Raw genomic sequence first — 12084 nt, 5'->3', positions numbered from 1 at the left:
CGTGAAAAGCTTGTAGTTCCGCAGGGGTTGATCTTAGAGTGTAATTTAGATTGGATTGATTTGGTGAAATTGTAAAATTTTGAATGGGTCCAAACCCTAGACCCAGCCGGATGCAATTGAACTTCTTACAATCTGGCAACCTGAATACAGCCCTAATAGATTTTTGTGCCTGTGTGAGAGGGCTTTCACACGGTAGCTTTTGGCATTGTAAGATAGGCCCCATACAAAAAGCCGTGAGGTTTATGTATGGTGAAAATCCCTGAAATCCCAAAAAACGTTTACATTGAGTTGAGAAATCAATTTTCATTCAATAACTACTTCAAATGCAGCTCAATCAAAACTAAAACCCTCCCAAACGGGGCACTCCAACAGTGATGCGGAATGGCCATCTCAAAATAGCAGCCAAAAAGGATAAACCAATTGCAATTTGCAACTACAAAGCGAATATTTATACATGCTTACCAACTGCTTGGTTTGCCACAAGAAATAAAAACAGCTTTTTGTTCGACAAAACGAAATAATGCACCAGCCGGGAATCGAACCCGGGTCTGTACCGTGGCAGGGTACTATTCTACCACTAGACCACTGGTGCTCATTGTTATTGATCGAGAGTCACTTAAAATCTTGATACTATCCGTTTCCGAAAAGTAATAATTCAACCATTTCAGATCGATAAAAGAAAACCAGAAAACAAGTCAGCTTTGTAAGTTGAACCAGTGGATTAGACCAGAGGTGGCCTGGTATCTCCTGATCCCCTCCATTAAAAATAAATAAATCAAAACTGAAAAGCTAACAAAATGCCTATCCTCTTCTCTCCATCGTTCTTAGTTCCCTCTTGCGCCCAGAACGAGTTCAGCTTGTGCAATTCGAAATCCAACAAAACCTATGCTTTTCATCAAAATTTCAACCTCTTTTACTGCAACATCTCTCGGAAAACCCCTTGTTTATCCTCCAAATTCCCCACATTTCTCAGGTACTACCCTTCTAAAACCCTATACTTCACTTGCAGAGATGGCATCAGCCCTAGTTTTGGGCAACTCGACGAAGATGAGACGATGGATTTCGACTTGGGGGAGTTGGGTGACGAGGAAGACGAGGGGTCGCCATGGGAGGGGGCTATTGTTTACAAGAGGAACCCTTCGGTCTCGCATCTGGAGTACTGCACCACATTAGAGAGGCTAGGGTTAGGGAAGCTGTCCACGGAGCTGTCCAAGTCCAGGGCTTCGGAAATGGGATTACGGGTTACGAAAGCCGTCAAGGATTTTCCACTCGGGACGCCTGTTCAAATCTCCATTGATGTTACTAGGAAGAAGCAGAAGCTGAGGCTTGATGGGATTATAAGAACTGTAATCACTCTCGGTTGCAATAGGTAAATTGTATTTTTTTGTTAATTTCTTTGTTCTTTCTTTAATATGGATTTATGATTGGTGAAAGGATGTAGAAAGCCAAAAGGCTGGATAAAGTTAGAAATTATCACTTTGATTATAATTTGTTCATGTTCATTCTATGTAAATTTGACATCTAAAGGTAGGAGAATAGGAGGCATCTGGGAGCCATGTAGAATGGAATCAGTTCATGAAATTATTTTCATTTCCATGTGTTCTTAAACACCCCATAACATGATAATGTGGATTCCCTTCAATGAATATGTCAGAACTAGTTTTTTCAGTTTGATATATAAATCAATCATAAATACAAAATCACCATGTAGGAATCCTTGTATTTCGTGTCTTAGTGGCACTATATAATGAAAGAAACGAGAGGATGCTAAATGCAGATTTTGCTGGAACTTGATCCATGAAGTAGATAATGTAGCAATAACATACCTATCCACCTCTACTCTTTCCCTTGACCCATTAACGGGATCATGTGCAAGATGTATATCTATGCTCCATCAGAATGATTATGATAATATTTCAATAATTACAAATTGAGAGAAACACAACACATCAAAAACAGTCAAATTGTGTAGTTCATGAAATGGAACAAAGAATGCATTTAAGTTGAACTTGGGCAGCCAAGTGCACGAGGCTCCCACCAGTTTGCTATTTTCCTTTATATTAAATCCCAGTTCCATAAGACTGATGCAGTGTGTGATGATAGTGTTTGTTTGATGAAACTTTTAGACATTGTACTTCATGTTATTCATTTTATTTTTAATCTTATCATTTTTGTGTTATTGTTGTGGGGCCCACACAATCAGTTTTTGCTTTGTTGGTCCCCACATGTTTCTACAATTATCATTTTTTATTGTATACATACATGTGTTATTAACTTATTATCTTGGTGTTAAAGGAAGGATGAGAATGAAAATTGTAACCAAACGGATCTAGATTCATTCTCATTCTTGCCACTAAAAAAATCATTTTCTGAAAAAAAAATTGTTTTGTTTGCAGCAACATTTTCTCATTCTTTCCATTCTTGCCCATTCTAGAATCTTATGCTGGGTAAGAATGAGCAAGAATGGGATTGAATTAAACATGGCCTAAGGAACCAGGAAAAGGAACACCATGACTGAAAATATCCCCTAGTGGGACTCTGCAAATCATATTTCCTGGCTCTGTAGTCTGTATGGATGCCATGCCTACAGAATAGGTCCATGTTTAGAAAATGTGACTGGACTTTTCTTCTTCCAATTTTACAATCTATTGCGATTCTTCATTGCTAACTAGTCCATTACTAAAACTAAACTGTATTTAGTTGGTTGTATGCACAAAGTACCAGTTGTTGGATTTCATCATGACTTCTGTTTTCATTCTGCGTGAAAGGTGTGGTGAGCCAGCCACAGAGTGTCTTTTCTCCAACTTTACACTTCTATTAACCGAGGAACCTATTGAAGAACCAGATGTGATCAACATGGGAGTAATATTTGGAAAAGATAAATTTAAATCATCGATGGAAAGTAGTTTCGAGAATGATGATGAGGCTTCAATTGATTTGGATGATCAACTCTATTTTCCTGCTGAGCAGAAAGAAATTGATATCTCGAAGCACATACGAGACATGGTGCATGTGGAGATAACCATTAATGCAATATGCATTCCCAGCTGCAAAGGTTTATGCCTCAGGTGTGGTACAAATCTTAACACTGGTAGCTGTAATTGTACTAAACAGGAGGTAAAGGAGAAAGACTATGGTCCTTTGGGAAATTTGAGAAAGCAAATACAACAAATATAATTTGTAGATAGATGCCTTTATTGTTTACTCCCACCCCTATTGATGTTATTTTATTCTCTACCACTTGCCATTGTTGAACGATTTGAGGTTTTGTACGATCATTCTTCGAGGATTGGTAAAGAGCAGTGCAGCGACCATCTTTTTTGGCTTTCCATTGCTTCTTCACGCACCTCTTCAACGCCCTACAGCTCATCATCATCAAAAAAGGAAAAAAAAAAAAAAACCCTACGACTCATTTCTCTTGAGACGTTCGTTTCATATTGAAGCAAAGGATCTCTTATATAATGTTCCTTTCATATTGAAGTGGGGAGGGTCACTTATGAGATTCACCGTTGATTTCAAGGTCAAACAAACAACTTGTAGGTAAACTTTATCTCACCCCTGCCTAAGAACATTTTAAGATCTAATCCAGCTACCTGATTCTACAACTGGGATTGTAGAGTGTAGACTTGTTACAATAAGACACTATATCGGAATCTTCTAAATCTGAAAAAGGCATCAACTTGTTGCATTTACCATGAGATTGTAAGGCGTTGTAAGGCTTAATTATGACGTGTGCTCTTTAGAGATGGATTTTCAAATTCAAAGGATTTGTGTGTTTTCATGAGCAATGAGGGGAACATCTTGTTGTTATCCTTCTATGGTTAAATGGTTTCTGACAGTTGTTTATGGCCCTGTTTCAAGAAATGTATTCTCCCTTTGTGTTTTGAGAAATGAAAATGTCGTTGACATTTGGTTCCTTCAATCCTTCTAATAAATAAATGGCTGCCAGGAATTAGTTGGTGGCAAAGCCCACTATAGTTCCCTTCTAATTTCCCAATCAAACTAAGTGTTGATGGGGCTTGTAGGGATAGTTCAGGTGAGAGTGCTGATGAAATCATTGTTAGAGATGTAAATAGGGCCTGCTGTTCTCCCTTTTATAACTACTATTAGGGGTGAGCAAAAGGGGTAGGTTCTACCCGAAACCAAATGGAACCGTCCTCGAACTGGCCTTGATCCTATCCTATCTAATCTATTACAAGGCATAATCTAGCTTCAAATTCTTTGAATTGACCCCCCCAAGGTCGGTTCTAGGGTCTAGGGGTTTAACCTACCCGAATCAATCCGATGAACTGACCTTGGTGGAACTTGCCTTGAAATAAACCCCAAAATAATTTTAAAGATGTGAAAATTTGAACCCAAGCACTCATAGTTACAAAGGCCATGGTTTCACTTTGACCATTGAGTTACTTAAGTTATTTGATCATATGTTCTAATTTTAATATTTAAATGTGCACAATAAGTAATGTAAAAGGTAATATTTACAAAATTTAAATGTAAATTATAAGTTTTAAATCATATAATGATAATCTACCTATTAAGTTACTCAATTTAATCAATAAAGATAATATAAGTTTTAAACTATACAATATTAAAAACCAAGTTTTTAAAGAACATATTTCTTTTTTATTGGAGGGAGGAGTAAAGAAAGAACTAGTTCCACGGATACACCCTAGAACTAACCTTCATAGGGTATCAACGAGGTGGAGATGGAGAGTGATAGTAAATGCTTAGTCAAATTTCTTCTTGAGAAGGTTCAATGTCCATGGTCCCTAACTTATTACTTACAAGATATCGGGAAGTTTTGCACTTCTATAAGAATCAAAGTCTTCCTTACTCTTGGAGAAGAGAGTTGGTGCACTGATCTTTTGGTCAACATGGGCATATTTGAGAGAAGATAGCATGTCTTCAATTTGACTCAAGGTGCTCTGCATAAGCTTATAAATTTGCTCAAAGAGGATTATATGAAACTTCTTGTTCTTCGTATTGACCGATGGTTTTTAAGTTTTTTTTTTGTTTGTTTATTTTATTTTTGTTGCATTTGATTTTTATTTCTGCTTTGGTTCTTGGGGGCAAATCTGGCTACATCCTCCCCTGTATTGGATAATAGATGTTTTTGATAAATAACGTTGGACAATAAAATTGTTAGGTCGTCGCCCCTCCACTTGGAATAAAATCAGGGGTTAAAAAATATCATTGACATTTAGTGTAAATTTCACTCATTCAATAATGAGTTTGGTAGAACCTAGATGGTATAGTTAGTATAAGGAAATTGCAAATAGATCTTTTTATTTCTTGCCAGTTTAGGAAAGAAATTTGGAATCTTTTCTCTCTATTTATGCAAACACTGGTAGCTTCAAATTGATTTTCTAGGCCTTTTTGAGACTTGCTTCTTCTCCTCTTAGAGAATAAAAATTAAGTAGAGGCACACTGCAATGCCATCCTATGGAGTATCTGGGCATAAAGAAATTCTAGGACCTTTCTAAATGAGGATTGAAAATGAATTTTTGTCATTAGTAGAGTTTCCTATCGGATTGTTATGAGAGATGACTTTAGGGACAATTTTGTTGATGTTACTATTAAAAGATGATAGAGATTCAACTAGGATTTGTAGTCAACCCATGGAATAGCAGTCCACCCACTTTTAGAGGGAGTGTACAACTATACTTTGATGACTTCGTTTTGAGAGTTGTGGTCCCTTAGCTAACTCAGCCATCAAATATAGGGATGGCAATTTCTACCCTACCCGGTGGGTATTGGCCCCTATCCTTTTTGACAAAGTGGTTTTTTTTTTTTTTTTGAAGGATGGGTTTTGGGGTGGGGACATGTTTTGGGATTCTACAATCCATACGGGTACAAGTAGGGTATGGTATTAGGCTAAACCTTGCCCTTCCCGACCTGCATATTATTAGAAAGCATATAACTTTATGTACTAGGTGTTGAATTTAATAATATTTTGAATTTTATGTGAAAGATGATTGATAGTTTATGTGTTTTCTACATGTCTTAATAAAATAACTAATTGAAAATTTTGTTGTTTATTTGTGTTATTTTACTTATTTATTGCTTATATATGAAGATAAATAATAAAAAATTAGATGTGGGTTCTAAACCCAACCTGCCCCTATCCTTGAATGTAGAGAGGGTTTTGCATTTTTCATGTATGAGACGGTTTGGATTCTCAAAATCCAATCGGCTGCAGGTTTTGGGGTGGGTACGGGCTGGGAGGTTTAGGGAGGCGGGTTTACAAAACCCTCTCTGAACCCACCCCGTTGCCATAATAAAGTGGGTCTTTTCTCTCCACCCCCAAAAAAGAACTTAAACTAAATTGTAAAGGTCACTCTCTAAAGCTCCTCCAACTCCCGAAATTAAAAAATATATATTTATATTTTATTTAATTAAAAAAAGTACAAAAATACAAAAAAGGGTATTTACTACTCATGTAATAGTTCAAACAAAAATCAAGTTATTTCAAAGATCGAATACCTTTTTAGGAATGAAGTAGTGAAGATATGGTACCTAGCTAGAATAATTTGAACTAAAATCAAAGAATAGGATATATGAAGAACCGAGTTGAAGAACAAAATAGACAAAGAACTAAGATTGAAAAATGGATTGAGTGAACAAAATTGACCACTGACGTCCAAAGAAGTCTTTGATTTTGTTTCTCTATGAGATGGAAAGCCGTTAAGAGACAAAACATGGATGGAACCTATGATTTTTTTGCATGGTTTTTAAAATCGAATCGGTGACTGAACCGGTCAGGGGTCCGGTTATCAGTTTGAACAGTCTGACCGTTCGACTCAAACAGCCAGCCTGTTTTGACAAAAAAAATTAAAAAATTTGAAAAACGGTTAAAACCGTTTTAACGGTTCAAATGGTACCAGCTGGTTCAGCGGTTTGCTAACCAAAATCAGCGGTTTTGGGGAAAAATGGGCAATCGGTTCGCGGTTTTTCTGGTCGAACTGTCCAATCCGATCTGGTTTTGAAAACCATGATTTTTTGAACATTGTTATGTTTTGGGTAAATTACAAAGACCCCCTTTACTTTCTTTTGCGACAAAGACCCCCCTGTACTATGACCGTGAGACAAAGACTCCCTTTTGTTAGCTTTTCTTTGAAATCCACCATTGCAATATTTTTTAATCCCCATGCAACCCTTGTAATAACTATTAATTGGGAGAAAAACACTATTCATTTCCCGACCTCATGATATACGAACAGCAGCGGTGGTAGCTATTTGAGCGGCGGCGAACTTCCAATGAAGTCCTCTCTCTCTCCCTCTCTCTCCCCCGGTCTCTCTTCTTCTCCTTCCCTTATCTCTCCTCCCCTTTCTTCTTTCCGGTTTCATCTGTTTTCAGTTCCTTGCAGATGGAGAACAGACAACAGAAAGATAGAGAACACAGTAAATTGAGACACGCACGAGGAATCGTCATAATTACTGTATAATAAGAATGAAATAATCTTACAGTGCCTGACTTCAAGTCGATTGGAGGCCATGTTTAGATTGCCGGTGATATCTTTTGCTTTCCCTTCTGGAACGAAAACTGAGACCACATTTGGGGATGTGGCTAAGATACTTAAAGAGTATAGAGCTTTTTTAATTTCTTTAAAGCTGAAAAAAAAGAAAAGAAAAGATGAGAAACCAATAACTATTTATGTCAAGGGAGCTATTGTCTTCCAGGAATAGAAAATTTGTTACGTTTCTGCAAGAAAAACAAAAAACAGTCGCTAGATTAGATATGTCAATACTGGCATTCTGATATCATCTGTTTTGCTTGTTTTCAGCGTACAAATGATTCTTGAAATACGATTTGAATGGTTTTGAGTGCGACCTGCCTTGTTAGACTGCCAAGGCCTCAAAGTTAAAGACTGGTTTTGTAAATTCAACTATCACATCGATGTTTGACTTCTTTGTAACTCCTGGGGATCCTGTGCTTAATCTGACAATAGGCTCTGTAGAATCTGAGGAAGAAAAAGAAATTTCCATCCATTAGCTTCCTAATCGAGTTGGGAATGAATCCCTTTGAACCAACTCGGAAATCATCAAGACAATGAGATTGAAGCGGAAATCACAAAAACAATTCTACAGGTTTTGTAGAATTTGCAAGGAATAAAAATTAGAGGAAATCGGAAAGAAGAAAGGGGAGGAGAGAAAGGGAAAGGGGAAGAAGAGAGATCGGGGGAGAGAGAGAGAGAGGACTACAACAGAAGTTCGCGCGCCGCTGCAATAACTATCACCGCTGTTATTCGTGAGGTTGGGAAAGATAACAGTGTTTTTCTTCCTATTAATAATTATTATAAGGATAGTATGGGGATTAAAAAATATTGTAACACGGATTTCAATGAAAAACTAACGGAAGGGGGTCTTTGTCTTATGATTATAGTACAAGAGGTCTTTGTCGTAAAACAAAGTATAGAGAGGTCTTTGCCACAGACCCGATAGTATAGGGGAGTCTTTATAATTTACCCTAATTTTTTAATGCGAGAAATTATATTAATGCCCCCACTCTCATCTGTGACTTGGTCACATGTGTTGACTATTTTAAAAGCAACGTAGGGAGAATCATCTCATCTAAGAATCCATTTCTTAGATGCATGTGAAAATTTTTCATTTATGAGAAATGAGTTTTTGCCTTTTTGGCCCAATTTTTCTATCTAGAATTGAATCATATTTTGAGAAATTACTTGACCAAACATCATTCTCATCTGTGATCCTCTAGAGTGATGCCAAACAGGGCCGAAGATGATCAAGGAAGCAAAAATCTAATAGAGTATGATATGATTCACACCAACAAACAGACCAAAAAAAGGAGATATTAAGGTGGAAAATATATCTAAACGAAAAATCATAGAAAATTTATTTATTTTTTGACAATAAAAAATACTCAACAAATATGCCCTAGATCAAGAGCAGTTGACTCCATGCATAAAACTATCCTTTGTTATCCTCCATGATTTAAAGAAACCGATATGAACTTTTCGGCCAAAAAATGGAAAAAAAAATATTAAACAATACGAAGCAATCTCCTAATAATCCTTAAAAAATACCTAAATCATTATTTGCTTACACCAACAACAAATCCCCTTCAATAAGCTCTGTTTTGAAACGAAGAACCAATAGTTTCTAATCGAAAGAAAATAACCAGCATGCTTTATACCTGCTTTGATACCATATTATAACATGATAGTATCAAGATAATGTAGATTAGAGTTCGTGAGACCATGGTTTTAAAACCGTTGTTGACTTGGGCGATTAAACTATATATTCGACTCGGGAGCTGATCAATTGGTTGATTTTATTTTATGCCTATGTGGCATTTGATAAATCTGAAAAGTTAAAAATATATTAAAAGTGTCTGAAATCTGAAAAGAGGCATATATGCTTTTTTACTTTTTAGATGACGTAAATCTATAAGTTTATTTGTGTTGGATCAATCCTTTACCATCTAAAATATATTAATTTTATTATTTTACCCCTAGAACATACTTTTAGGAAATGTTGAATTCAGTTTACAGTATCTTATAAAAAATAATTTTTAACCTCAAAATAATATTGAAACAATAAAAATAATAAATAATAAATTAATAATTACTAATTAATAAATGAAACGATTAAAATTAAAAAAAATAATTAATGACTATAAAAATATTGATATAATAATTTACAAAAATGAAAATTAAAATAATTTTTAAAAACTAATGAAATAATTAAAAATTACTAGTTAATAAAAAATTAATAATTAATAAATAATAAAAATATTATTATTATCCACCGAACCACTGCGGTGGTGGGAAAACAAGGGAGGGAGGGAGAGAGAGAGAGAGAGAACCACTGCAGCAAGTTGCAATGGAGGTGACAGAAAGGCAGGGCAAAGAGAGAGAGAGAGAGAGAAAGAAATAGAGGTCGAATGGGGAGGGGTGGTTTTGACTTTTGGCCATGTTTGAAATGTGTCTAAACACGTTAAGTGATTGGCCTTAGTCTAAAATTTTCATATGCAACACCAAACAAAGGTAGCGTCTGAAGAGCAACATTTTCAGATTCAGACGTCTAAAAAATGCAATCAAATGCCACCTTAGTCTGAAATTAAAAAAAAAAAAAAAGAAAAACTGTTGATTTAGTTAGCAAACTATTGACCAAAATAGTTTAACTGCAAAATGTGTTTGGGCTGGTGCATGGTTTTTAGGGTCACTTTTTTATTTTAATTACATTTTTTATTTTTATTATTTTAAATATCACAAGTTGATTTATTATTCAACCGGACAATCGAATTAATGACTTTTAAAATTTAACACGAGACCATTAGAAGAGAAGAGAAAAGGGAGGAAAAAAAGAAGATGAGGACAAAAGTTATCAAATAGTATGTTTCTTGGTAAAGGTTATCAAATAGGATTGGATGCCAATATGGTCGGTCCACTCTTGCCACTATACCTTACTTAAATGAACGTGAATTACAAGAATGGGCTTATACAAGACAGCAGCTCTAGTATTTTTGCAGTAATCATCAAGAATGCAATGGATATGGCTTAGTTTATTCGGATGCTAATATTTTGATTTTTCAATGCTAACCCTAACCTCATAAATTACAAACATTCAATCAGATTAAAATTACATAATAAATAGTACTCTATTAGCAGTATTTTCAGTGTTCTATTGTAGTATTCTGGTATTCTCTCAGCGTTAGGTTGGTGACTTGGTGTGGACATTGTCAGGATTCAAAATAATGTAGACTTGTAGCACAAATTACGGGCACATGATCATAGGGTGGCTTGGTGAGGCTTGTCACTTTCCAGTTGCCACATCATCACAAACAATTTGAACTCTTACCTTTTTTGCACAATTGATTTCAAATTTAAAAAGGTGTTTGGCCTTAGCCTTATTCTTGCCTCTGCATTATTTTTTTTTACTTGCCACGTCAGCTTTTCAGCATGAAGGATTACTTTATCATGTTTGGCCATTTGGGGATACGTCGTGACTCGTGAGCAAACAAATATCTACCCTCTAAAAGTGATTGCCAACAAATGGTAAATATCTTATGCTTGCATGCATCTCCACATGAATCACATTCACAACTTTCTTTCTCTCCATTTCTGGCCGCTTTAACTTTTGTCTCTCTCTTCTTTCTCAAATTTTGACATTAGGAAACAACGTGGATAGGGTTCATTTCCAACTTTCTTTCTCTCCATTTCTGGTCTGGTTTCGTTTTGGAAAAGGTCTGTCTACTACAAGAATTTCTCGTACGTAATTTTATGGTCCAGTCCTACTTTCTAATATGGTGTTCGGTTTTATTATCATGTATCAGAAAATCAGCATTACATTAGTTTTTTTTAAATGAGCCGAATATTAGAAAAACATTTATTTTGAATTATGTGAGTCATTCATCAAAAAAAAATGTAAAATATGACAGTTCTTACATTCACAAAGTACATGTTTGGCATCAATGTTGCAGTTGCAGCATCGTTTTCTGAGAAAAGGGTGCCTTTATTTTTTTTTTGGAATCGTTGCTGCCAGGCATGATGTTTCCTAAAGCAACTTTTTTTGTTTGGTACCATTGCTCCAAGAAACGTTTTCAGCACTGGTACCCATTATCCAGTGCCATATCATTACACTATTGATATCAACTAGTTGCAGCTCCAGGAAGCACCAAATTTGGCATTGCTCCAAGCCATGGGTTCCTGATCTCCGAGATGTGGCTTAGAGTAAAAAACGGTTCCAAACATATGCCCATTTCCTGAAGTACCGTTTTTTCCGATGTGGCGTTGATGTGCCGCCATTGCTCCAGGAAACAACGACGATGCCAAACAGCCCCAAAGTATTTTTCACTGTTTGGCTTGTGTGGCGTCTAATGACACCTGTTTATTTAAACATCCTTTAAATTATAGAAACCAAAATCTAATGGCACAAGTAAAATTTTAATTTAAACATGTTAACTCTTTGACGCTTAATTAACCATTAAACACCTGATCAAACTAAATAATTAGACAAATATAATTTCTAGTATAAAAAAAAGATAAATTACAAAAGATCCCCTTGTACTATGGGGTCAATGACAAAGACCCCCTAAGCTTTTATCATGCAACAAATACT

The 12084-nt window shown here is 35.8% G+C and overlaps 1 protein-coding gene and 1 non-coding gene across 2 annotated transcripts; one reads left to right on the top strand and one right to left on the bottom strand.

The window, feature by feature from the left end:
- Nucleotides 1–521: 521 nt before the first annotated feature.
- On the bottom strand, nt 522–592 carry TRNAG-GCC (transfer RNA glycine (anticodon GCC)). The gene has a single exon. It is a non-coding gene; the product is annotated as a tRNA-Gly (tRNA).
- Nucleotides 593–694: 102 nt separating this feature from the next.
- Nucleotides 695–3329, top strand: LOC148877484 (BTB/POZ domain protein, putative (DUF177)). The gene is made up of 2 exons (XM_088941819.1): nt 695–1369; nt 2769–3329. Exons 1-2 carry the CDS (start codon nt 798–800, stop codon nt 3175–3177), a joined length of 981 nt encoding a protein of 326 aa, XP_088797945.1. The 5' UTR covers nt 695–797; the 3' UTR covers nt 3178–3329.
- The last annotated feature ends 8755 nt before the right edge of the window (nt 3330–12084 follow it).

Source organism: Nelumbo lutea, chromosome 1, assembly GCF_056320005.1.
Source record: "Nelumbo lutea isolate HS-2025 chromosome 1, American lotus-T2T, whole genome shotgun sequence".
NCBI classification, from domain to species: Eukaryota; Viridiplantae; Streptophyta; class Magnoliopsida; order Proteales; family Nelumbonaceae; genus Nelumbo; species Nelumbo lutea.
The sequence above is the reverse complement of the archived record's forward strand: the minus strand, read 5'-3'. Positions and strand labels throughout refer to the sequence as shown.

Excerpts from the sequence above, each read along its gene's own strand:
- LOC148877484 (XM_088941819.1), top strand. The coding sequence starts at position 798 with ATGCCTATCCTCTTCTCTCCATCGTTCTTAGTTCCCTCTTGCGCCCAG. Across the intron at positions 1,370-2,768 it reads ATCACTCTCGGTTGCAATAG|GTGTGGTGAGCCAGCCACAG; the intron begins GTAAATTGTATT and ends TCTGCGTGAAAG.